Here is a 27,617-nt window from a genome sequence, read left to right as displayed (position 1 = left end):
GCCAGGACCACAAATACAAATTCCATCTAGACACTGTTGCCCTAGAGCACACAAAAAACGATACATACCTCGGCCAAAACATCAGTGCCAAAGGTAACTTCCACAAAGCTGTGAACGATCTGAGAGACAAGGCAAGAAGGGCCTTCTATGCCATCAAAAGGAACATAAAATTCGACATACCAATTAGGATCTTTCAAAAAAAATACTTGAATCAGTTATAGAACCCATTGCCCTTTATGGTTGTGAGTTCTGGGGTCCGCTCACCAACCAAGAATTCACAAAATTGGACAAATACCAAATTAAGACTTTGCATGCAGAATTCTGCTAAAATATCCTCAGTGTACAACATGCAACACCAAATAATGCATGCAGAGCAGAATTAGGCCGATACCCGCTAATTATCAAAATCCGGAAAAGAGCCGTTAAATTCTACAACCACCTAAAAGGAAGCAATTCCCAAACCTTCCATAACAAAGCCATCACCTACAGAGAGATGAACCTGGAGAATAGTTCCCTAAGCAAGCTGGTCATGGGGCTCTGTTCACAAACACAAACAGACCCCACAGAGACCCAGGACAGCAACACAATAAGACCCAACCAAATCATGAGAAAACAAAAAGAGAATTACTTGACAGACACATTGGAAAGAATTAACAAAAACATTTTGCCAACTAGAATGCTATTTGGCCCTAAACAGAGAGTACACAGTGGCAGAATACCTGACCCAAACTTAAGGAAAGCTTTGACTATGTACAGTGAACATAGCCTTGTTATTGAGAAAGGCCTCCATAGGCAGGCCTGGCTCTCAAGAGAAGACAGGCTATGTGCACACTGCCCACAAAATGAGGTGCAAACCGAGCTGCACTTCCTAAACTCCTGCCAAATGTATGACCATATTAGAGACAAATATTTACCTCAGATTACACAGATCCACAAAGAATTCTAAAACAAACACAATTTTGATAAACTCCCATATCTATTGGGTGAAATACCACAGTGTGCTAGCACAGCAGCAAGATGTGTGACCTGTTGCCACAAGAAAAGGGCAGCCAGTGAAGAACAAACACCAAGTGTAAATACAATCCATGTTTATGTTTATTTCTTTTCCCTTTGTACTTTAACTATTTGCAGATAATATGACATTTGAAATGTCTATTCTTTTGGAACTTTTGTGAGTGTAATGTTTACTGTTAATTTCACTTTTGTTTTATCTACTTCACTATGGCAATGTTAACATATGTTTCCCATGCCAATATCACCCTTGAATTGAAATTGACAGAGCGAGAGAGATTAACTCTAGAGAATGACAGAGATGTTACATCTAGACACTTACAGTGTAACTCACTATATAAAGCCGACCCATCTAGAACACTGGCACTCCGTTCATGTGAGGATGTGATAGCTCAATTATCACCTGTCTCTTCTCCTTCCATCACTCTCTCCTCCATACCATCTCTCTCCTTGCCAGATGAACCCTGCACACCATACAATACAATGACCCCAATTCTCTCCTCTTCTCCCTCAGGTGGAGGTGGAGACCCTGGACCCCCGGGGTCGGACTCCCCTCCATCTGGCTGTCACTCTGGGTCACCTGGACTGTGCCCGCCTGCTCCTCCAACATGGTGCTGACGTCAGCAAGGAGAACCGCAACGGCTGGACGGGTGAGACAGGGAGGGGTTGTAATAGTACGGTGGCATTTCGCTCCACCCGCAATAACATATGCTAAACACGTGAATGTGACCAATAAAATGTGATTGTTTTAATTCGTGTAGTAATAGTAGTAGTAGTAGTAGTAGTAGTAGTAGTGATAGTAGTAGCAGGCCTATTAGTAGTAGGAGTAGTAATGATGGTAGTAGTAGTAGTAGGCCTATTAGGAGTAGGGGTAGTAGTAGGAGTAGTAGGAGTAACAGTAGGAAGAGTAGGAAAGAGTAGGAAAGAGTAGGAAAGAGTAGGAAAGAGTAGTAGGAGTAGTAGTAGTAGGAGTAATAGTAGGAGGAGTAGTAGGAGTAATAAGAGTAGTAGGAGGAGTAGGAGTTGGAGGAGTAGTAGGATGAGGAGTAGGAGGTGTACGAGTAGTAGTAGGAGTAGCAGGAGTAGTAGTAGTAGTAGGAAGAGTAGTAGGAGTAGCAGGAGTAGTAGTAGTAGGAAGAGTAGTAGTAGGAAGAGTAGTACAGTTAGTAGTAGTAGGAGTAATAGTAGGATGAGTAATAGTAGTAGGAGTAATAGTAGGAGGAGTAGTAGGAGTAGTATTAGGAGGAGGAGGAGTAGTAGGAGGAGTAGTAGAAGTAGCAGGACTAATAGTAGGAGTAGAGGTAATAAGAGTAGTAGGAGGAGTAGTAGGATGAGGAGTAGGAGGTGTAGTAGTAGTAGTAGGAAGAGTAGGAGTGGTAGTAGTAGTAGTAGGAGGAGGAGTAGGAGTGGTAGTAGGAGTAATAGTAGAAAGAGTAGAGTAGTGGTAGTAGTAGGAGGAGGAGGAGTAATAGTAAGGAGGAGTAGTAGGAGGAGTAGTAGTAGTAATAGTATTAGTAGAGGGAGGAGTAGTAATAAGAGTAGTAGGAGTAATCGTAGTAGTAGGGGTAGTAGGAGTAATAGGAGTAGTAGGAGTAATCATAGTAGTAGGTGTAGTAGGAGTAGTAGGAGTAATAGGAGTAGTAGGAGGAGTAGTAGTAGGAGGAGGAGGAGGAGGAGTAGTAGTAGGAGTAATAATAGGAGTAGGAGTAATAAGAGGAGTAGGAGGAGTAGGAGGAGTAGTAGGATGAGGAGTAGGAGGTGTAAGGGTAGTAGGAGGAGTAGGAGTGGTAGTAGGAGTAATAGTATGAGTACCGTAATTTCCGGACTATTGAGCGCACCTGAATATAAGCCGCACCCACTGAATTAAAAAATTAAATTATTTTGAACATAAATAAGCCGCACATGTCTATAAGCCGCAGGTGCCTACCGGTACATTGAAACAAATTAACTTTACACAGGCTTTAACGAAACACGGCTTGTAACAAAAATAGGCTTTAACGAAACACGATTTGTAACAAAAAAATAAAAAATTAGCAGTAAACAGTAGCCTACCAAGAAAGTCATTGGTCACTATCTTCCTCCTCCTGTGCACTGAAACCAATGAAGTCATCTCCTTCGGTGTCGGAGTTGAATAGCCTCAGAATTGCTTTGTCCGATATTGGATCGTTTTCGTTGTCGCTCTCGTCACTGTTTGACCTTAACCCGTTCGGCAATTTCATTGGTCTAATGAAAGCTTCATGCCGCCAAAAAACTGAGCACGTCACTTAGTGTTTTTTTGGAGAAAAAAATTGAAAGCGGGAAAAATCCATATATTAGCCGCGTCATTGTTTAAGCCGCGAGGTTCAAAGCGTGGGAAAAAAGTTGCGGCTTATAGTCCGGAATTTACGGTAGTAGGAGTAATAGTAGAAAGAGTAGTGGTAGTAGGAGGAGGAGGATTAATAGTAAGGAGGAGTAGTAGTAGTAATAGTATTAGTAGAGGGAGGAGTAGTAATAAGAGTAGTAGGAGTAATCGTAGTAGTAGGGGTAGTAGGAGTAATAGGAGTAGTAGGAGTAATCATAGTAGTAGGTGTAGTAGGAGTAATAGGAGTAGTAGGAGGAGTAGTAGTGGGAGTAGGAGTAGTAGTAGTAGGAGTAATAATAGGAGTAGTTGTAGTAATAGTAGTAGTAGTAGGAGTAAAAGTAGCATTATCATTAGTAGGATTAGTACTAGTAGCATTAGCGGTAGAAAACTTTATCTACCCTCAAGGGGAAATTGTTTTGTCAGCAGAATCATCCATAAAACACAACAGGCATGTGTACTGTGAAAGCATAGATAAATTGTCTAGGAGAAGTCTAATAGTGACTCACAAGTAAAGGCTGGAAGGATGTACTGTATGGAATCTCTATAGAAATAGATTGAGGTGATTGGATTCTACGAATAGGAACCATTTGTTTGTGGATTAATGGTGAGCCAAATGGCCGTTGTGGATGGATCTAATCAAGTAATTAGGCCCACTTGCTTTTAAATGCACTTATTGATAATTTAAAATGAAATTGAAATTGATTGGGTAGGTTAGTCAGTTTCCTCAGAGAGTTGATTGAGGACTGTGGCACTGGGAAGGGACTTGTATAGTATTGTAAGGCACGACGCTGGAGACAGGAAGCAAGTACATAGAGAACATTTAATCAACTACGGAAATAAAACAGGACAGGACCAGCGTCTGGACGGGACAAAGTAACGAAATCAATGCTGACACAGGGAATAACGTGAGGAACAGACAGATAAAGGGAAGGCAATCAACTAATAATAGAGTTCATGTGGGTCCAATGAGGCGCTGGTGCGCGTAACGAAGGGGACAGGTGTGCATAAAGATAGGCAGTCTGGCGAGGGAGCAGGCATGACCGCCCCCCCCCCCAGGGGCGCCACCTGGCGTCCCATCGGGGGCGAGCCTGACGGGCCGGCCGAGGCATGAGCGCTGGGCACGCCGGCTGGGGCGTAGAAGCCCGATGAATTGGCAGAAACGTGGGAGCTTGGCGAACCGACTGAGGCGTGGGAGCCTGAAGATCCGGTTCAGGCGTGAAAGCCCATCGATCCAGCTGCGGCGTGGAAGCCCGATGATCCGGTGGAGACGTAGTGGCCTGACGAGCCGGCTGGGCGTAAAAAACCTGACGATCTGGTTGAGGCCCGACGTAGGATGGGCGCCTTCCGAGCCAACCGTGGCAAGGAAACCTCTCGAGCCAGCTAGGGCGTGGAAGCCCGACGAGCTGGCTAGTCACCCCCGGTTCTATCGGCGCCCTCGAGCGCCAGAGAGAGGGAGAGCGGGAGCAGGCATGACAAGTATACTTAAGCAATAAGACACCTCAGGGGTTCGTGGTATATGGCCAATAATATACTCCGCTTTGCGTTGGGCTTAAGAACAGCCCTTAGCCGTGGTATATTGGCCATATACCACAAACCCCTGAGGTGCCTTATTGCTATTATTAACTGGTTACCAACGTATTAGAGCAGGAAAAACTTTTTTTTTGTCATACCCGTGGTATACGGTCTGATATACCGAGGCTGTCAGTCAATCAGCATTCAGGGTTCAAACCACCCAGTTTATAATATACTATAGTGTAGTGTAGTATTCTGTATAGCATAGCACAATATACACTATTAGGTACAGCCATCTAGTACCGGGTCAGACCCTCCTTTTCCTCAAGGACAGCTTGAATTCTTCAGGGCATGGAAACGTTGCTCAATTGGTATCAGGGGTATCAAACATTCCCCACACCATTACACCACTGTCACCAGCATGTACCGTTGACACCAGGCAGGATGGGCCATGGACTCATGCTGCTTACACCAAATCCTGACTCTGCCGTCAGCGTGACGCAACAGGAACTGGGAATCGTCGGACCAGGCAATGTTTTTCCACTCCTCAATTGGCCAGTGTTGGTGATCGCGTGCCGATTGGAGCTGCTTCTTCTGGTTTTTATCTGATAGGAGTGGAACCTGGTGTGGTCGTCTGCTACAGTAGCCCATCCGTGAGAAGGACCAACGAATTGTGCGTTCCGAAAGGCCGTTTTGCACACCACTGTGCCATTATTTGCCCGTCTGTGGCCCGCCTGTTAGCTTGCCCGATTCTTTCCATTCTCCTTTGACCTCTCATCAACAAGCTATTTTCGCCCACAGGACTACCTCCGACTGGATGTTTTTTGTTTGTCGCACCAGTCTTGGTAAACCCTAGACACTGTCGTGCGTGATAAGCCCACGACTTAGCTCACTAGTTTTTCCCATTCTAATGTTCAATTCAACAGTAACTGAATGCCTCGATGCCTGTCTGCCTGCTTTATATAGCAAGCCACGGCCACGTGACTCACTGTCTGTAGTTAAGAACCATTAACTGGCCCGTGAGTGTGTGTCTATACGTATGGTGAAGATTGTCTTCCTCTCTCCCATAGTGCTCCAGGAGGCAGTCAGCACACGAGACCCAGAGCTGGTGCGCCTAGTTCTGCATTACCGTGACTACCAGCGGGCCACTAAGAGACTGGCGGGAATCCCTGTCCTCCTGGAGAGACTACACCAGGTGAGAGGCACTGACACTGAACACAAGTACAGAGCACAACAACTACAGACATTTAGGAAATACTTGTATATTTTGCATTAGCACTTATCTGATTGAACAACACTGTAAAAAAAATATATTATTAAGTAACTGGTTCCACAGCTTTTTTGTGTTTACTCAACTATTCGGTCAAAGTGATACCCAGAACTTAACTTTTAGATGGCCCAAAAATTCAGTCAACTTAAAATGATGTGTATGCTCAAATTGTCTCATGTTCGTTCAAATACAAATTCTTATTTGGGCATTTTACTTAGAAAAAGGCTGTGGAACTAGTTACACGCACACAGTGCTTTCAACATACATTGTATTGAATGTACACATTTGACACCTTTTGACAATGTGCATGTTCATTTATACAGTAATTAATATTCAACATTTCCTCACTTGGGATTTGACCTCACAACCTCTTGATTCACAGCATTTCTGCTACGCCACTATGTCTGTGTCAATAACTGATTTCACCTGTATTGCTACAGAGCAAAGTACATCTCAGCTCTGTTAAAAGTACACTCCAGATTATTTTTTTTTTTTTTTATCATAACGATTAACACCGAGCCCAAACCGGCTGCGTACATAAATGTATTTTGTCCCCCTACACCAAACGCGATCACGACACGCAGGTTAAAATATCAAAACAAACTCTGAACCAATGACATTAATTTGGGGACAGGTCGAAAAGCATTAAACATGTATGGCAATGTAGCTAGTTAGCTTGCACTTGCTAGCTAATTTGTCCTATTTAGCTAGCTTGCTGTTGCTAGCTAATTTGTCCAGGGATATAAACATTGAGTTGTTATTTTACCTGAAATGCACAAGTTCCTCTACTCCGACAATTAATCCACACATAAATCGGCCAACCGAATTGTTTCTAGTCATCTCTCCTCCTTCCAGGCTTTTCATCTTTGAATTTATATGGTGATCGCATGTAAACTTTCATAGTATTACCATGACGACCGGCAAAACAGTTTGTCTTTCAATCACCCACGTGGATATAACCAATGAGGAGATGGCACGTGGGTACCTGTGTACGGCAGTGTGGGTGCAATAATTGAATAACATGTATTTCTAAATTTATTTTGTGACGCTCGCGCACGCGACATGTCCGGTCTGGTCAGCATGTAAGGAGTAACATTAAAACAGAATAATATGCCCCACCAACAGGGGTATGCGCAATGCCGTCAGGGGTACGCCAAATACAATGCTCTTAGTTTTAAAGATGTTCAGAACCGAATATGGTTGAATCATCAGCATACATGTACACACAGGCTTTGTTTAATGCCAGTGGCAGGTTATTGGTAAAAATAGAAGAGTAGAGGGCCTAGAGAGCTGCCCTGCGGAACACCACACCATACATGTTTAAAGAAATCCCTCTTAGTTCTATGAGATATATACAGTTGAAGTCAGAAGTTTACATACACTTAGGTTGCAGTCATTAAAACTAGTTTTTCAACTACTCCACAAATTTCTTGTTAACAAACTATAGTTTTGGCAAGTTGGTTAGGACATCTACTTTGTGCATGACACAAGTAATTTTTCCAATAATTGTTTACAGACAGATTATTTCACTTATAATTCACTGTATCATAATTCCAGTGGGTCATAAATTTACATACACTAAGTTGACTGTGCCTTTAAACAGCTTGGAAAATTCCAGAAAATGATGTCATGGCTTTAGAAGCTTCTGATAGGCTAATTGACATCATTTGAATCAATTGGAGGTGTACCTGTTGATGTATTTCAAGGCCTACCTTCAAACTCATGGGAAAATCAAAAGACCTCAGAAAAATAATTGTAGACCTCCACAAGTCTGGTTCATCCTTGGGAGCAATTTCCAAACGCCTGAAGGTAACACGTTCATCTGTACAAACAATAGTACGCAAGTATAAACACCAAGGGACCACGCAGCTGTCATACCACTCAGGAAGGAGACACATTCTGTCTCCTAGAGATGAACGTACTTTGGTGCGAAAGGTGCAAATCAATCCCAGAACAACAGCAAAGGACCTTGTGAAGATGCTGGAGGAAACAGGTGCAAAAGTATCTATATCCACAGTAAAACTAGTCTTATATCGACATAACCTGAAAGGCCGCTCAGCAAGGAAGAAGCCACTGCTCCAAAACCACCATAAAAAAGCCAGACTACGGTTTGTAACTGCACATGGGGACAAAGATCATATTTTTTGGAGAAATGTCCTCTGGTCTGATGAAACAAAAACATAACTGTTTGGCCATAATGACCATCGTTATGTTTGGAGGAAAAAGGGGGAGGCTTGCAAGCCGAAGAACACTATCCCAACCATGAAGCACGGGGGTGGCAGCATCATGTTGTGGGGGTGCTTTTCTGCAGGAGGGACTGGTGCACTTCACAATATAGATGGCATCACGAGTTAGGAAAATGATGTGGATATATAGAAGCAACGTCTCAAGACATCTTGTCAGGAAGTTAAAGTTGTGGCTTAAGGACAACAAAATTGCTTAAAATGGCTTAAGGACAACAAAGTCAAGGTATTGGAGTGGCCATCACAAAGCCCTGACCTCAATCCTATAGAACATTTGTGGGCAGAACTGAAAAAGCGTGTGCTAGCAAGGAGGCCTACAAACCTGACTCAGTTACACCAGCTCTGCCAGGAGGAATGGGCCAAAATTCACCCAACTTATTATGGGAAGCTTGTGGAAGGCTACCCGAAGCGTTTGACCCAAGTTAAACAATTTAAAGGCAATGCTACCAAATACTAATTGAGTGTATGTGAACTATAAATGTGTATGGTTACAGCTATAAAATGTGTACGGATACAGTTATACAATGTGTATGGATACACCTATAAATGTGTATGGTTACAGCTATAAAATGTGTACTGATACAGTTATAAAATGTGTACGGATACAGTTATAAAATGTGTATGGATACAGCTATAAAATGTGTACGGACACAGTTATAAAATGTGTACGAATACAGCTATAAAATGTGTACGGATACAGTTATAAAATGTGTACGGATACAACTATAAAATGTGTACGGTTACAGCTATAAAATGTGTACGGATGCAGTTTATGATTGATATGCACCCCTTTCTTCATCCCTCTCTCTCCCAAGTCCAGAACGTTGCAATCCCCCCACTAGTTCTATTATTAATCCCACCTCCTCCATATCTGTCTCTGTCTCACCACCAGCCCTGGGATGGGATTGGAACAGCTACAGTCCTTTGTTCCTGGCCACCCTAACCAAATTACTCTCTTTTTTCCTGTGGTGTCTTCCTTTCTCCCTCTCTTGTCCCTGTTCTCTCTCTGTGTGTGTGTGTGTGGGTGTCTCCCCCTTCTCTCTCTCTTTCTCTCTGTCTCTCTCTCTCTCTCTCTGTGTATGTCTCTCTCTCCATCTCTCTCTCTCTCTCTCTCTCTCTCTCTCTCTCTCTCTCTCTCTCTCTCTCTCTCTCTCTCTCTCTCTCTCTCTCTGTGTGTCTCTTTCTCTTTCTCTGTCTCTGTCTCTGTCTCTCTCTCTCTCCCAAGGCTCAGGACTTTTACGTGGAGATGAAATGGGAGTTTACAAGCTGGGGTAAGTCATAATAAGTAATGTTATCTGCCTCTCAGATTTGTATCTACATGGATGATGGCTTCCTGCTTGACTGTATATGAGCTTGGTGACAGACTTCCTTTCTCTGTGGGTCTGCATTGTCTCTATAGAAATAGACTCACTAAAATGGGTAAAGACCCCCAAATCACGGCAATAAAAACGTTGCACTCAAAATAGCCGCCAGTCCAACCATCACAGGGCCATTGACTAGAATGGGAGTGACCCCTGTTCTAGGAATTATATTTATATGGCTGTCTATATCTCTCTCTCTTTCCTAGTGCCGCTGGTGTCTCGTATCTGCCCCAGTGACACGTACCGCGTGTGGAAGAGTGGCCAGTGTCTGCGCGTAGACACCACTCTCATGGGCTTTGATCAGATGACCTGGCAGAGGGGCAACCGAAGCTTCATCTTCCGGGGTCAAGGTCAGGGGTCAGGGTCCAGTGTGTGCATGTCCGTGTGTGTGTGCGCGTGTGTGTGCGTGCGTGCGTGGATGCGTGCGTGTGTGTGTGTGTGTAATAGTGTGTGTGTATGTGTGGTCGAATCCTATTTTCTATTGTCACAGGACTTCCTTCCTTCCTTCCCCCTCTCACTGTCATCATTATGTTAGTCACTGTCTGACAGATCTCTCCAACTCAGGACGATATCCTGTTTTGATATTACTTCCTCTCACTGTCTTTTATTGACTCCTCCAGCTTTTTAAATCCTCCTCCTCCTCCTCCTCCTCCTCCGTCTTTCTGTTTCACTCCGTCTCTGTCTATGTGACCTTTCTCTTCACTCTCTCTCGACTCTCCTCCTACGTAAGTCAGTCTGAACCTCCTCTTTCCCACCTCTATCGCTCTCTCTTTAGTTGAACTGTTCCTCCTCCTTTCTGTCTTTGTTTCTCTTACTCTCTGTCTATCTCTCTCTAACCTGTCTTTCTCTCCCTTCCCATCTCTCTCTCTTCTCCATCCTTCTCTTTGTCCATCTCTCAGTCTATCTCTCTCTAAATCCATATTTCTTTCTCTGTCTGTTGCTCTCCCTATCCCGTCCTCCTCCTCTCCCTCTCTCTCTAGCCTTGTCTAAATCCAGTTCTGTCCATTTATCAGTGTCTTTAATCCACCCTATCTCCCTCTCTCTCTCTATCCAACCCATCTTTCTCTCTGTCTTTCTTTCTCTGTAATCCATCCCTCCCCCTCTCGCTCTCTCACTTTCATTCTTACTCTCACATTCCCTCTCTCTCTCTCTCTCTCTCTCTCTCTCTCTCTCTCTCTCTCTCTCTCACTACTCCTCCTCTCTGTCTATCCGTCAGACTCCAGTGCGGTGGTGATGGAGGTGGACCACGACAGACAGCTGGTGTTCTGTGAGACCCTGTGTGTGTCCTCTCTGACGTCTCCCACCTCGCAGCGGGGCACTGCCGGCCTGGGCCTCCTGGGGGCACTACAGCCCAGCGGGGAGCAGGTGGTAGCCCGCCTCTCTGCCCCCGTGGTCACCACCCAGCTAGACACCAAAAATATCACCTTCGAGAGGTGAGAGTTGGAGGGAACGAGAGAGGAGGTGTTAGCATTGAGCAGGAGCAGAGATAGGTATGAAAAGGAGTAGAAGAATGATATAGTGAGAAAGGGATAAGGGAATGAGGAGAGGGGATGAAGAGTTGAAAGGAGAGGCAGGGAGGGGGTCACAAAGGGCAAGACCAGACACATCTCTCATGCATGTCAGATTGTAAGTAAGGGAGGAGAATGAGAGAGAGTGAGAGGTGAGAAGGAGGGAGAGTGTAATCATCATTTATTGCTTGCTGAGTGTCACCTCTGTCGTTTTGGCAGCGTCAGGGGGATGCTCGACATGCCAATAATCCATTTATGAATATGAATTGAAGGGAGGGAGAACCTCACCTCTAAGTCAGGCCTGTTGTTTTGTGTTTGGCTCTGTCTGTCTGGCAGGAATAAGACTGGCATCCTAGGCTGGCGCAGTGAGAAGACAGAGATGGTGAACGGGTATGAGGCTAAGGTACAGACATGTAGTTGTTAATCCTTCTATCCCTGGCTTTCAATTTGGTTTTGCTCGAATGACCTAAAACACTCTAAAGTTCAAGATGTACAGTATATAATGTCATCTGTTCCCTGAGCGCTGGTTCTAGAGTAAAACACTATCAATATACAGATATACATAGACTCAGCAGTGAGCCCACCTCCCTACTACATCACTAACCTAAAGCAGTCACAGAATGTGCATCCCAATTGGCACTAGGAACCAGAGTCTCATAACCATGACATTCTTCTTGTCCTTTGTTTTCTCTGTTAGGTTTACGGCGCCTCCAATGTGGACCTGATCACACGAACCCGAACAGACCATCTCAGTGAGCCACTCAAGGCTAAACCCAAAGGTGTCTCTTTTTCCTGAAGTTCTACATATTAGTTTAAAAATCCCCTTGCATCAATACTGGTAATCTTCCACGTCACTTCCACATCTTGGCTTAGATGCAGTAAAAGGGCCCTATTCAGAGCTGAGATAAGCGTGTGCAACACAAACTTTGGTGTAAGTCATTCATTGACGTCAATGGGAGAATTGTGCAAAGATTTGAGTTGAGCGCGCTGATCTCAAGTCAGGATACAATCCTAAATAAACTGGAGTGTATTCGCGAGGAATCAAACGGAAGAAAATCGCCGAAACGGGGAAGGACTAACCTGAACTTGTCCAATAGGAAATGCTTGTTTTGGTTGCAAAACATTTAGCTATGGTTTGCACTAATAAAGAAGCTCTGATGGTGATAATTGCACAGAAGCCCCAACAAATGGCCCTAAAGCATTTTCCACAGTCATTTCCTTGGCCAGAGAAGACTATTGTCCTTGCTCTTGTCTGATCACCGGCCCATCCCTCTCAAAGCCCTCCCTCCAAGAACTCCCCCAGACCCTTATCCAATCTCCATCCCTCCAAAATTGACAAGAGACAGCAGTCGAGAATTCTTAGGTTAGTGTTGCAGACATAGAAATAGTATTAGTAGAACAGAGATTCCCACTCCTACTACCAGGTCAACGTTCCACTTTTTGTTTTTACCGTTCTACTAACCCTATTTCTATGGTCACAGACTTGTTCTGAGTTCCTCTCATGAATGTTCCATTGATGTGACCTTTTTCTCAGTCGGTAAGACGCCCCTGCAAAACTTCCTAGGGATCGCCGAGCAACACATGGGGCCCAACAATGGGGTTAGTGGTCATAGTCATCATTATCCTCATCATCATTTATCCAAATCATTATCCTCCTCATCATCCTCATCCTCCTCATCACCATCATCAATCCTAATCATCATCCTCATCATTGAATAGGGATTTTACCTTATAGTTAGAGTGGCTGTCAATTTTGACATGAGTAAAGAGTTCCCTGGGCATCTCTTCTCTCTCAAATATTGATCACCATTTGAATTGTCTTCTGCTGGCAAACCCGCTGACAATCTTTATCCCCCTCTCTCAACCTCTCCCTCTCTTTCTTTCTCTCTTTTAACCCTCCCTCCTTTTATCCCTCTCTCTTTCTCTCTCTCGATCTCTTTCACTCTGTCTCAATCTCTTTCACTCTGTCTCTCTTACTCTATATCTCCCTCCCTCTCTCTCTCTCCTCTCTCCCCATCCCCCCTCCCTCCCCTTCTCTCAACAGGCCCTAGTGACTCAGATGTCATGTCCTGCCGTGACCAACCCCACAGCCCTGACAGCCGAGGAGTACTTCAATCCCAACCTGCCCCTGGGCACCCGGGATATTGGCCACCCCTGTCAACTCACCACCAAGACTCAGAGGTGACAGCGACAGCCATCACAGCCCTTATAACACCCTCTATGCCTGAGGCCCTTGGCTATAATAGCCCTATCCAGAACCATACAACATGTCTGAATCCCAAATGGCACCCTATTCCCTTTATAGTGCATTACTTTTAACCAGGGCCCAATGTAATGCATTATATAGAGAATGGGGTGCAATTTTGGATGCAGTCTACAGTATGTCTCTGGCCCTGTCAAGTGTTTTGGCTCTGTCCCATGCATGTACATGTTTTCCTTCTATCCAATCTACAGTATGTAGGCTGTGTGATCTGATAAATTACTATGAAAATTGAGATCACATCAATAGCCGTTTAGAATTCTGCTGGTTATTGGATAGATTGTGACAAGACAACAGTGAGATGGTGTCCCAGCCCGATCACTAGGCTACTAGTACATTATCTCATCAGTTGAACATAAACATTGATTGTTCTGAACAGAATCCAGTGCAACAAATTACAAGATTTGATCAATGTTCTAGGATGAGATAGAATTAGAGTTCCAGTGTCTCACAGTTGTTCAATATGCCTGCATGACAAACAAAGACTCTTTCTGTGGGACACATTCCGGCATTGCACTGTGAGTAGCACGTAACGGAATAAAAATTCAACTCTTCATTTTACGTTTCCAAACATTTTGCTACGGTGAGCCCTACTGAACAAGAGTCAGGTGTATTGTATAATATATACACTACTGTTCAAAAGTTTGGGGTCACTTAGAAATGTCCTTGTTTTTGAAAGAAAAGCTAATTCTTTGTCCATTAAAATATCAAATTGATCAGAAATACAGTGAAGACATTGTTAATGTTGTAAACGACTATTGTAGCTGGAAACGGCTGATTTTAATGGAATATCTACATAGGCATACAGAGGCCCATTATCAGCAACCATCACTCCTGTGTTCCAATGGCACATTGTGTTAGCTAATCCAAGTTTATCATTTTAAAAGGCTAATTGATCAATAGAAAACCCTTTTGCAATTATGTTAGCACAGCTGAAAACTGTTGTTCTGATTAAAGAAGCAATAAAACTGGCCTTCTTTAGACTAGTTGAGTATCTGGAGATTCAGCATTTGTGAGTTTCGATTACAGGCTCAAAATGGCCAGAAACAAAGACCTTTCTTCTGAAACTCGTCAGTCTTGTTCTGAGAAATGAAGGCTATTCCATGTGAGAAATTGCCAAGAAACTGAAGATCTCGTACAACGCTGTGTATTACTCCCTTCACAGAACAGCGCAAACTGGCTCTAACCAGAATAGAAAGATGAGTGGGAGGCCCCGGTGCACAACTGAGCAAGAGGACAAGTACATTAGAGTGTCTAGTTTAAGAAACAGACGCTTCACAAGTCCTCAACTGGCAGCTTCTTTAATTAAATAGTATCCGCAAAACACCAGTCTCAACGTCAACAGTGAAGAGGCGACTCTGGGATGCTGGCTTTCTAGGCAGAGTTGCAAAAAAAGCCATATCTCAGACTAGCCAATAAAAATAAAAGATTAAGATGGGCAAAAGAACGAAGACACTGGACAGAGGAAGGTTGGAAAAAAGTGCTATGGACAGATGAATCAAAGTTTGAGGTGTTCGGATCACAAAGAACAACATTCGTGAGACGCAGAAAAAAATGTAAGATGCTGGAAGAGTGCTTGACGCCATCTGTCAAGCATGGTGGAAACAATGTGATGGTCTGGGAGTGTTTTGGTGATGGTAAAGTTGGAGATTTGTACAGGGTAAAAGGGATCTTGAAAAAGGAAGGCTATCACTCCATTTTGCAATACCATGCCATACCCTGTGTTCGGTGCTTAATTGGAGCCAATTTCCTCTTACAACAGGACAATGACCCAAAGCACAGATCCAAACTATGCAAGAACTATTTAGGGAAGAAGCAGTCAGCTGGTATTCTTTCTATAATGGAGTGGCCAGCACAGTCACCGGATCTCAAATCTATTGAGCTGTTGTGGGAGCAGCTTGATCGTATGGTACGTAAGAAGTGCCCATCAAGCCAATCCAACTTCTGGGAGGTGAAATCTCTTCAGATTACCTCAACAAATTTACAACTAGAATGCGAAAGGTCTGCAGGGCTGTAATTGCTGCAAATGGAGGATTCTTTGACGAAAGCAAAGTTTGAAGGACACTTCTTATTTCAATTAAAAATCATTATTTATAACCTTGTCAACGTCTTGACTATATTTCCTATTCATTTTGCAACTCATTTCATGTATGTTTTCATAGAAAACAAGGACATTTCTAAGTGACCCCAAACTTTTGAATGGTAGTGTATATATATATATATATATATATATATATACTGCTCAAAAAAATAAAGGGAACACTAAAATAACACATCCTAGATCTGAATGAATGAAATAATCTCATTAAATACTTTTTTCTTTACATAGTTGAATGTGCTGACAACAAAATCACACAAAAATAATCAATGGAAATCCAATTTATCAACCCATAGAGGTCTGGATATGGAGTCACACTCAAAATGAAAGTGGAAAACCACACTACAGCCTGATCCAACTTTGATGTAATGTCCTTAAAACAAGTCAAAAGGAGGCTCAGTAGTGTGTGTGGCCTCCACGTGCCTGTATGACCTCCCAACAACGCCTGGGCATGCTCCTGATGAGGTGGCGAATGGTCTCCTGAGAGATCTCCTCCCAGACCTGGACTAAAGCATCCGCCAACTCCTGGACAGTCTGTGGTGCAACGTGGCGTTGGTGGATGGAGCGAGACATGATGTCCCAGATGTGCTCAATTGGATTCAGGTCTGGGGAACAGGCGGGCCAGTCCATAGCATCAATGCCTTCCTCTTGCAGGAACTGCTGACACACTCCAGCCACATGAGGTCTAGCATTGTCTTGCATTATGAGGAACCCAGGGCCAACCGCACCAGCATATGGTCTCACAAGGGGTCTGAGGATCTCATCTCGGTACCTAATGGCAGTCAGGCTACCTCTGGCGAGCACATGGAGGGCTGTGCGGCCCCCCAAAGAAATGCCACCCCACACCATGACTGACCCACTGCCAAACCGATCATGCTGGAGGATGTTGCAGGCAGCAGAACGTTCTCCACGGCGTCTCCAGACTCTGTCACGTCTGTCACGTGCTCAGTATGAACCTGCTTTCATCTGTGAAGAGCACAGGGCGCCAGTGGCGAATTTGCCAATCTTGGTGTTCTCTGGCAAATGCCAAACGTCCTGCACGGTGTTGGGCTGTAAGCACAACCCCCACCTGTGGACGTCGGGCCCTAATACCACCCTCATGGAGTCTGTTTCTGACCATTTGAGCAGACACATGCACATTTGTGGCCTGCTGGAGGTCATTTTGCAGGGCTCTGGCAGTGCTCCTCCTGCTCTTCCTTGCACAAAGGTGGAGGTAGCGGTCCTGCTGCTGGGTTGTTGCCCTCCTACGGCCTCCTCCACATCTCCTGATGTACTGGCCTGTCTCCTGGTAGCGCCTCCATGCTCTGGACACTACGCTGACAGACACAGCAAACCTTCTTGCCACAGCTCGCATTGATGTGCCATCCTGGATGAGCTGCACTACCTGAGCCACTTGTGTGGGTTGTAGACTCCGTCTCATGCTACCACTAGAGTGAAAGCACCGCCAGCATTCAAAAGTGACCAAAACATCAGCCAGGAAGCATAGGAACTGAGAAGTGGTCTTTGGTCACCACCTGCAGAACCACTCCGTTATTGGGGGTGTCTTGCTAATTGCCTATAATTTCCATTTGCACAACAGCATGTGAAATTTATTGTCAATCAGTGTTGCTTCCTAAGTGGACAGTTTGATTTCACAGAAGTGTGATTGACTTGGAGTTACATTGTGTTGTTTAAGTGTTCCCTTGATTTTTTTGAGCAGTGTATATATATATATATGTGTGTGTGTGTGTGTGTGTGTGTGTGTGTGTGTGTGTGTGTGTGTGTGTGTGTGTGTGTGTGTGTGTGTGTGTGTGTGTGTGTGTGTGTGTGTGTGTGTGTGTGTGTGTGTGTGTATATATACAGTACCAGTCAAAAGTTTGGACACACCTAGTCATTCAAGGGTTTTTTTTATTTTTACTATTTTCTACATGGTAGAATAATTGTGAAGATATCAAAACTATGGAATAACACATGGAATCATGTAGTAACCAAAAAAGTGTTAAACAAATCAAAATGTACTGTACTTTATATTTGAGCTTCTTCAAAATAGCCCCCCTTTGCCTTGATGACAGCTTTGCACACTCTTGGTATTCTCTCAACCAGCTTCATCTGGAATGGTTTTCCAACAGTCTTGAAGGAGTTCCCAAATATGTTGAGCACTTGTTGGCTGCTTTCCTTCACTCTGCAGTCCAACTCATCCCAAACCATCTGAATTGGATTGAGGTCGGGTGATTGTGGAGGCCAGGTCATCTGATGCAGCATTCCATCACTCTCCTTCTTGGTCAAAAGCCCTTACATAGCCTGGAGGTGTGTTGGGTCATTGTCCTGTTGAAAAACAAATGATAGTCCCACTAAGCGCAAACCAGATGGGATGGCAGAATGCTGTGGTAGCCATGCTGGTTCAGTGTGCCTTGAATTCTAAATAAATCACTGACAGTGTCACCAGCAAAGCACCTCCACACCATCACACCTCCTCCATGCTTCATGGTGGGAATCACACATGCGGAGATCATCCGTTCACCTACTCTGCGTCTCACAATGGAACCAAATTGGAACCAAAAATCTAAAATGTTGACTTATCAGACCAAAGGATAGATTTCCACCAGTCTAATGTCCATTGCTCGTGTTTCTTGGCCCAAGCAGGTCTCTTTTTCTTATTGGTGTCCTTTAGTAGTGGTTTCTTTGCAGCAATTCAACCATGAAGGCCTGCTTCACACCGTCTCCTCTGAACAGTTGATGTTGAGATGTGTCTATTACTTGAACTCTGTGAAGCATTTATTTGGGCTGCAATGTCTGAGGCTGGTAACTCTAATGAACTTATCCTCTGCAAAAGAGGTAGCTCTGGGTTTTCCTTTCCTGTGGCTGTCCTCATGAGAGCCAGTTTCATCATAGCGCTTGATGGTTTTTGCGACTGCACTTGAAGAAACCTTCAAAGTTCTTGACATTTTTCGGATTGACTGACCTTCATGTCTTAAAGTAATGATGGACTGTCATTTCTCTTTGCTTATTTGAGATGTTCTTGCCATAATATGGACTTGGTTTTTTACCAAATAGGGCTATCTCTGTATACCACCCCTACCTTGTCACAACACAACTGATTGGCTCAAACGCATTAAGAAGGAAAGAAATTCCACAAATTAACTTTTAACAAGGCACACCTGTTAATTGAAATGCATTCCAGGTGACTACCTCATGGAGCTGGTTGAGAGAATGCCAAGAGTGTGCAAAGCTGACATCAAGTCAAAAAGTGTCTACTTAGAAGAATCTCAAATAGAAAATATATTTTGATTTGTTTAACACTTTTTTGGTTACTACATGATTCCATATGTGTTATTTCAAAGTTTTGATGTCTTCACTATTATTCTACAATGTAGAAAATATAAACCATTGAATGAGTGGGTGTGTCCAAACTTTTGACTGGTACTGTACATACAGTGCATTCGGAAAGTATAAAGACCCCTTGACTTTTTCCAAATTATTTACGTTACATCGTTATTCTAAAATGGAAGAAATAGTTTTTTTCCTCCATCAATCTACACATAATACCCCATAACAAGTTTTTAGAAATGTTTTCAAATGTTTGAAAAAAAAAAAAAAAACGGAAATATCACATTTACATAAGTATTCAGACACTTTACTCAGTACTTTGTTGAACCCCCTGTCGCAGCGATTACAGCTTCGAGTCGTCTTGGGCATGAAGCTACAAGCTTGGCACACCTGTATTTGGGGGAGTTTCTCCCATTCTTCTCTGCAGATCCTCTCAGAGTCGATGGGGAGCGTCGCTGCACAGCTAATTTAAGGTCTCTCTAGAGATGTTTGATCGGGTTCAAGTCCGGGCTCTGGCTGGGCCACTCAAGGACATTCAGAGACTTGTCCCGAAGCCACTCCTGCGTTGTCTTGGCTGTGTGCTTGGGGTCGTTGTCCTGTTGTAAGGTGAACCTTCGTCCCAGTCTGAGGTCCTGAGCGCTCTAGAGCAGGTTTTCATCAAGGATCTCTCTGTACTTAGCTCCGTTCATCTTCGCCTCGATCCTAACTAGTCTCCCAGTCCCTGCCGCTGAAAATCATCCCCACAGCATGATGCTGCCACCACCATGCTTCACTGTAAGGATGGTGCCAGGTTTCCTCCAGACGTGACGCTTGGCATTCAGGCCAAAGTTTTCAATCTTGGTTTCATCAGACCAGAGAATCTTGTTTCTCATTGTGTGAGAAACAATGGCAAACTTTTGGCAAACTCAAAGTGGGCTGTCATGTGCCTTTTTACTGAGAAGTGGCCCCTCTACCATAAAGTCCTGATTGGTGGAGTGCTGCAGAGATGGTTGTCCTTCTGGAAGGTTCTCCCATTTCCACAGAGGAACTCTGAAGCTTTGTCAGAGTGACCATCAGGTTTTTGGTCACCTCCCTGACCAAGGCCCTTCTCCCCCGATTGCTCAGTTTGGCCGGGCGGCCAACTCCAGGAAGAGTCTTGGTGGTTCCAAACTTCTTCCATTTAGGAATGATGGAGGACAGTGTATTCTTTGGGACCTTCAATGCTGCAGAAATGTTTTGGTACACTTCCCCAGATCTGTGCCTCGACAAATTTCTAAAAACCTGTTTTCACTTTGTCATTATGGGGTTTTGTATGTAGATTATTGAGGCATTTTTTTGTATTTAATCCATTTTAGAATAAGGCTGTAACGTAAAATGTGGAAAATTCAAGGGGTCTGAATACTTTCTGAATGCACTGTACATGTTTCCCGGTTTCCTCAGGTTCAAGGCTAAGCTGTGGCTGTGTGAGGCCCATCCACTGTCCCTAGCGGAGCAGGTGGCGCCCATCATTGACCTCATGGCAATCTCCAATGCCCTCTTCGCCAAGCTCAGGGATTTCATTACCCTGCGACTGCCACCTGGCTTCCCTGTCAAGATCGGTGAGAGAGTAGAGTACACTCCTGTAACCAGATAGTTTGCTCTGCATCCTAAAGACCTGACACATCATGGTAGTTAAAGTGGAGAGAAACCGGGAGTGGGTGATTATCAAAAGTAGACTAGTGGTGTAAAGTACTTAAGTAAAAATATTTTAAAGTACTACTTAATTAGTTTTTGGGGTATCTGTACTTTACTATTTACATTTTTGACAACTTTTGCTTTTACTTCACTACATTTCTAAAGATAATAATGTACTTTTTACTCCATGCATTTTCCCTGACACCCAAAAGTACTCGTACATTTTTAATGGCTAGCAGGACAGGAAAGTGGTCCAATTCACATACTTATCAAAAGGACATCCCGGTTCATTCCTACTGCTTCTGATCTGGCACATTCGCTAAACACAATGCGTAATTTCTAAATGATGTCTGAGTGTTGGAGTGTGCCCCTGGCTATTCGTAAATTTAAAAAGCAATAAAATTGTGCTGTCTTGTTTGGTTAATATAAGGAATTTGATTTATACTTTTACGTTTGACACTTAAGTATATTTTAGGAATGACATTTACTTTTGATACTTAAGTATATTTAAAACCAAATACTTTTTGACTTTTACTCAAGTAGTATTTTACTGGGTGACTTACACTTTTAACTTAATAGAAAATGTTTTAAGTATCTTTACTTTTACTCAAGTATGACAATTGAGTACCTTTTCCACCACTGAAGCAGACCCACCTGTCCTTATTCCATGTTGGACATTCTGGCTACTCCTTAAATTCATTCAGATGCTGCCTCAAATATGGTTAATTGGGATATTCCCAAAATGTGGTAATTTGAGCTCTTAACATGTTTGGAATATTTACATCTATTGCACATTAATTATGAATCCAGTGATAATCGTAAATCCTAAACATCTCTGTCACTGTCTCTGTCATCTCTTCATCTTCTCAGAAATTCCTATCTATCACATCCTGAATGCCCGGATCACCTTTGGGAACCTGAACGGGTGTGAGGAGGGGTCGGCGACAGGGCCGGGCCGGGTGGAGGGGGAGGTGGACGGACAGAAGGACAGCAGCCCCAGGACTGACACAGACACCCCCTCCCCAGGCAGCGACTCTTCTAGTGTCTCCAGCTCCAGCTCCACAAGTGAGAAACACACACATGGACACACACGCACACAGACAGTCACACACACACACACACACACACACAATCCATCTTTACTCTACAATTAGGGCCAGGAGTGTTTCCCAATCTCATGACTTGACCAGGACAAAGTCAGTTTTACCTGGTTGGACAGGAACAACTTTGACTCATAATAACATAACATAACATGAGGGTCAGTCTTAAATTGATGTGGGATTTGGGTATGACATTTTTATTTAAAAACACTGCTCAAAAAATAAAGGGAACACTTAAACAACACAATGTAACTCCAAGTCAATCACACTTCTGTGAAATCAAACTGTCCACTTAGGAAGCAACACTGATTGACAATAAATTTCACATGCTGTTGTGCAAATGGAATAGACAACAGGTGGAAATTATAGGCAATTAGCAAGACACCCCCAATAAAGGAGTGGTTCTGCAGGTGGGGACCACAGACCACTTCTCAGTTCCTATGCTTCCTGGCTGATGTTTTGGTCACTTTTGAATGCTGGCGGTGCTTTCACTCTAGTGGTAGCATGAAACGGAGTCTACAACCCACACAAGTGGCTCAGAGCATGGAGGCGCTACCAGGAGACAGGCCAGTACATCAGGAGACGTGGAGGAGGCCGTAAGAGGGCAACAACCCAGCAGCAGGACCGCTACCTCCGCCTTTGTGCAAGGAGGAGCAGGAGAAGCACTGCCAGAGCCCTGCAAAATGACCTCCAGCAGGCCACAAATGTGCATGTGTCTGCTCAAACGGTCAGAAACAGACTCCATGAGGGTGGTATGAGGGCCCGACGTCCACAGGTGGGGGTTGTGCTTACAGCCCAACACCGTGCAGGACATTTGGCATTTGCCAGAGAACACCAAGATTGGCAAATTCGCCACTGGCGCCCTGTGCTCTTCACAGATGAAAGCAGGTTCACACTGAGCACGTGACAGACGTGACAGAGTCTGGAGACGCCGTGGAGAACGTTCTGCTGCCTGCAACATCCTCCAGCATGATCGGTTTGGCGGTGGGTCAGTCATGGTGTGGGGTGGCATTTCTTTGGGGGGCCGCACAGCCCTCCATGTGCTCGCCAGAGGTAGCCTGACTGCCATTAGGTACCGAGATGAGATCCTCAGACCCCTTGTGAGACTATATGCTGGTGCGGTTGGCCCTGGGTTCCTCCTAATGCAAGACAATGCTAGACCTCATGTGGCTGGAGTGTGTCAGCAGTTCCTGCAAGAGGAAGGCATTGATGCAATGGACTGGCCCGCCCGTTCCCCAGACCTGAATCCAATTGAGCACATCTGGGACATCATGTCTCGCTCCATCCACCAACGCCACGTTGCACCACAGACTGTCCAGGAGTTGGCGGATGCTTTAGTCCAGGTCTGGGAGGAGATCCCTCAGGAGACCATCCGCCACCTCATCAGGAGCATGCCCAGGCGTTGTAGGGAGGTCATACAGGCACGTGGAGGCCACACACACTACTGAGCCTCATTTTGACTTGTTTTAAGGACATTACATCAAAGTTGGATCAGACTGTATTGTGGTTTTCCACTTTAATTTTGAGTGTGACTCCAAATCCAGACCTCCATGGGTTGATAAATTGGATTTCCATTGATTATTTTTGTGTGATTTTGTTGTCAGCACATTCAACTATGTAAAGAAAAAAGTATTTAATAAGATTATTTCTTTCATTCATTTCTAGGATGTGTTGTTTAAGTGTTCCCTTTATTTTTTTGAGCAGTATATATTTGGATACATTTTCCCATTCTAAATACATCTAATATGGCAGCTTAATGACTTTAAATATGTTTTACCATTATGAGAACATTTTGCCACCAGTAGGAGTAGTAACACTAATGACGGTAACACAACCAATGACAAATTTGAGGTAATTGAGGATTTTGTTAAATTGAAACCACAGCTCAAATCTAACTCTTAGATGTTAAGTACCTCATATGGTTCTGGACTGGTTCCGACTGACATTTTGGTGTGAAAAGTGCTCTGTGAACGCCATAGGGTTATAGTTACTTATAGTACCAAAAAGGGCCATCTGTCTGCTTTCCATTTCCACACCCTCTGCAGAGCTATATTTAGAAAGCATTTCAGTCATTTCAAGCTCTATTGCCCCACTTTTGTTAAATAAGAACAAAATCACATACAGTGCATTCGGAAAGTATTCAGACCCCTTGACTTTTTCCACATTTTATTACGTTACAGACTTATTCTGAAAATGATTAAACTGTTTATTTCCCTCATCAATCTCCATAATGACAAAGCAAACATTTTTTTTATATAAAAAAAATAAAAATCTAAGCAAATTGAAGAATGACCCATAACATCCCATCACTCCTGTCCTGTATCTCTCCTCCATGCAGCGTCATGTCGTGGAGGGGAGATCCCCCCATGTGTGTTCGAGCCCCCTCAGGGTTACACTGTGCTGGGAGGCAACCAGAGGGACAACAACATGCGTGGTGATGAGGAGGAGGATCTGCTGCAGTTTGCCATCCAACAGAGTCTGCTGGAGGCTGGCTCTGAGTACGACCAGGTCAGACTCACTCTGGCCCCTCATAGGGCTAACTGCCATCTCAAAACCTGGCTCGTCTTCATTAAAGAACACAAAGGAAAATGGAAAACAATTTGCAACGGAAAATGAAAATGAGCGTCCAGGTTGTCCCTACATGTTTAGTTTGTTTCCTGCCTCTTGGTGCCTAATGAACACAAACGTATGGTATGATGGTAGTCCTCTTCATTCCTAAGTGAAACACAAGGCATCGTATGGTTGTTTTGTAACCTTAACTCTCATTCGGATGTTAATCAACTACATGCACATCGCATTAATAGTGTGTACAGTTGTGCAAAGAGCTACAAATTCCATATACACTGTAAAGACGTTGACAAACAGTTGACTCAGTATCCTAGGGCATAATCCAGTATCAACACTGAGATTGAAACATTGAAATGACAAGAAAGTTTGGTGAGTCTTCTTGTTGACTTGACTATCTCTCTGACTCGGTCTGTCTACTTCCTGGTCTGTGTATAGGTGACTATCTGGGAGGCGCTGACCAACAGCAAGCCCAGCACACGTACTCTTCCCTGTGACCCCAGTCGCCTGCAAAGGTCTGCACTTTCTCCGCACTCGACTCGCTATCATTCTCAGCCTTTGTTTGCTAAAGCCTTGGCTCGTCCTTCTCCAGCACACTGGAGGCCAGAGAGCTTCCTGGCTGCATTCACAGCACACAATGTCACTATTGACTCACTCCCAGTCATGCACACACTGTTGTCTTTGTCTGCATTCCCTGCACTTCATACAGTAGATACACTCTGAGTGACTGGCCCCTGATATACAGTAACTCTGCCTCTCTCCTGTATGCCCTCTATGGGAACAATACACTGCATGTTATATAAACTCAAACTAGCACAATTTTGTGTGTGTGTGTTTTGGTTTTACCATCCTTGGATTTTACCAGATGTCCTCACAGGGATAGTAAAACAAGGAAAATTTGGACAAGTGGGGACATTTCGCCGTTCTCCAAAAGGAAAAGGGCTATTTTAGTCTTGGGTTAGGTTTAGGGGTTAGGTTTAGGGTTAGAATTAGGGGTTAGGTTTAGGGTTAGAATTAGGGGTTAGGTTTAGGGATTAGGTTTAGGGTTAGAATTAGGGGTTAGGTTTAGGGGTTAAGGTCAGGGAAAATTATGATTTTGAATGGGAATCAATTGTTTGGTCCCCACAAGGATAGTAAAACAAAAGTGTGTGTGTGTGTGTGTCGGTGTTGTGTGTGTTTGCATGTACACGTACGTGTGTGCATGCACATGACAACCCCTCTTTCCTACTCAAATTATGTCCTGTCAAAATGAATCTAGGTCCACCATATTTTTCAACCATTTCCAGTGTCACTGTCAATTCCTTTATTCTCCTTACACAATAACCAGGTTTCCAACCTCATTGTCTCCAACCCACCCACCCACACTCTTCCTCCAGGACTCCCCAGCACAGGCCTTGCCCTCCAGCCAGCCTCTGTAACACGCCCACCAAGAAGCCCCCCACAACCTGCAGCTACGACCAGCAGCTCCGCCTGGCAATGGAGCTGTCGGCGCGGGAGCAGGCAGAGGCCGAGCTACGGCGACGGCAAGAGGAGCAGGAGCTGCAGCGGATCATCCAACTGTCACTCTTGGAGAAATGAGAGCCTGATTGGCCAGATGGGCTCTAGGAGGTATGGGAGGAGGAGGAGGGTGGAGGTCCAGAGAGGGTAGTCAATAAGTTCACTCTACTCCTGGCTGTGACAGCCATGCTCCTCCGACCGTCCCATATCCCCTTTCCCACTGCGCTCCTTCAATAAGAGCCTGTCTGTGTGGCACAACAGGGCTCTACAGTGCTGATACAGCTACAGTACAGACTCACTACTCTCTGGTGCCACTCTGCACTCGCAGTCAGTGCAAGTTTACAACAAGAAACAAGAAGAAACACTTTTAATGAAATGCTACATTGACCGACCACATCAGTGGGGCTAGGATAATACAAATTGTGTTTGTGTTTGTGTAGGCCATTCTTTAATAAATGGTCCTGTGATTGGGGTATAGGGTTTGTGTCCACTTCACAGAACTGGGTCGTATTCATTTGGCACCAACGAAAGAAAATGTAATAAAACAGGGATGGACTACCTGAAATTGTCCAATAGAAACACTTCTTTTTGTTTACCATTGCAAATCATTCTGCTATAGTGTGCCCTAATGAATACTGCCCTCTGTGTGAGTGTCAGGTTGGTCAAGTGGGGTGGGATGTTGAAATACTCTGTTACTTCCTCATTTTTAATAGATTGCTACATCCCCCCCCTTTCATTTGCACAAAATCGAGACGTACTGTAATTAGACTGTGGATGGACACTTGATGACTGTTAATGGTTCTAATAAGTAGAGAGATAGAATAATAACCCTATTGAGTTAATGTTAATATGATAACACTATGACAGGAGTAAAGGTTAATATAATAACACTATGACAGGAGTTCATGTTAATATGATAACACTATGACAGGAGTTCATGTTAATATGATAACACTATGAGTACATGTTAATATGATAACACTATGACAGGAGTAAAGGTTAATATAATAACACTATGACAGGAGTAAAGGTTAATATGATAACACTATAGAGTTAATGTTAATATAATAACACTATAGAGTTCATGTTAATATAATATGTTAACACTATGACAGGAGTTAATGTTAATATGATAACACTATAGAGTTAATGTTAATATAATAACACTATAGAGTTCATGTTAATATAATATGTTAACACTATGACAGGAGTTAATGTTAATATGATAACACTATGACAGGAGTAAAGGTTAATATGATAACACTATAGAGTTAATGTTAATATAATAACACTATGACAGGAGTTCATGTTAATATAATAACACTATGACAGGAGTAAATGTTAATATGATAACACTATGACAGGAGTAAATGTTAATATAATAACACTATAGAGTTCATGTTAATATAATGACACTATAGAGTTAATGTTAATATGATAACACTATGACAGGAGTAAAGGTTAATATAATAACACTATAGAGTTCATGTTAATATAATAACACTATGACAGGAGTTCATGTTAATATGATAACACTATGACAGGAGTTCATGTTAATATGATAACACTATAGAGTTAATGTTAATATAATAACACTATAGAGTTAATGTTAATATGATAACACTATGACAGGAGTTCATGTTAATATGATAACACTATGACAGGAGTAAAGGTTAATATAATAACACTATAGAGTTCATGTTAATATAATGACACTATAGAGTTAATGTTAATATGTTAACACTATGACAGGAGTTAATGTTAATATAATAACACTATGACAGGAGTTAATGTTAATATGTTAACACTATGACAGGAGTAAAGGTTAATATGATAACACTATGACAGGAGTTAATGTTAATATGATAACACTAGAGTTAATGTTAATATAA

General features: G+C 43.4%; 1 protein-coding gene across 1 annotated transcript in view; it reads left to right on the top strand.

Annotated features, from left to right (window-relative positions):
• Positions 1-26,744, top strand: part of LOC106612649 (ankyrin repeat domain-containing protein 13B) — a 36,580-nt gene extending 9,836 nt beyond the window's left edge. The window contains exons 2-15 of the mRNA XM_014214016.2: positions 1,526-1,661; positions 5,935-6,059; positions 9,603-9,648; positions 9,945-10,088; positions 10,955-11,171; positions 11,583-11,649; positions 11,944-12,025; positions 12,781-12,845; positions 13,291-13,427; positions 20,330-20,487; positions 21,434-21,628; positions 24,002-24,171; positions 24,667-24,743; positions 25,605-26,744. Of these exons, the coding sequence (XP_014069491.1) occupies positions 1,526-1,661; positions 5,935-6,059; positions 9,603-9,648; positions 9,945-10,088; positions 10,955-11,171; positions 11,583-11,649; positions 11,944-12,025; positions 12,781-12,845; positions 13,291-13,427; positions 20,330-20,487; positions 21,434-21,628; positions 24,002-24,171; positions 24,667-24,743; positions 25,605-25,806 (1,821 nt within the window). The 3' untranslated portion in view covers positions 25,807-26,744. The remainder of the gene's footprint in view (positions 1-1,525; positions 1,662-5,934; positions 6,060-9,602; positions 9,649-9,944; positions 10,089-10,954; positions 11,172-11,582; positions 11,650-11,943; positions 12,026-12,780; positions 12,846-13,290; positions 13,428-20,329; positions 20,488-21,433; positions 21,629-24,001; positions 24,172-24,666; positions 24,744-25,604) is intronic.
• The last annotated feature ends 873 nt before the right edge of the window (positions 26,745-27,617 follow it).

Source organism: Salmo salar, chromosome ssa09 (genome assembly GCF_905237065.1).
Source record: "Salmo salar chromosome ssa09, Ssal_v3.1, whole genome shotgun sequence".
Lineage (NCBI taxonomy): Eukaryota > Metazoa > Chordata > Actinopteri > Salmoniformes > Salmonidae > Salmo > Salmo salar.
Note: the sequence above shows the minus strand (reverse complement) of the source record. Positions and strands in the feature narration are given on the sequence as shown.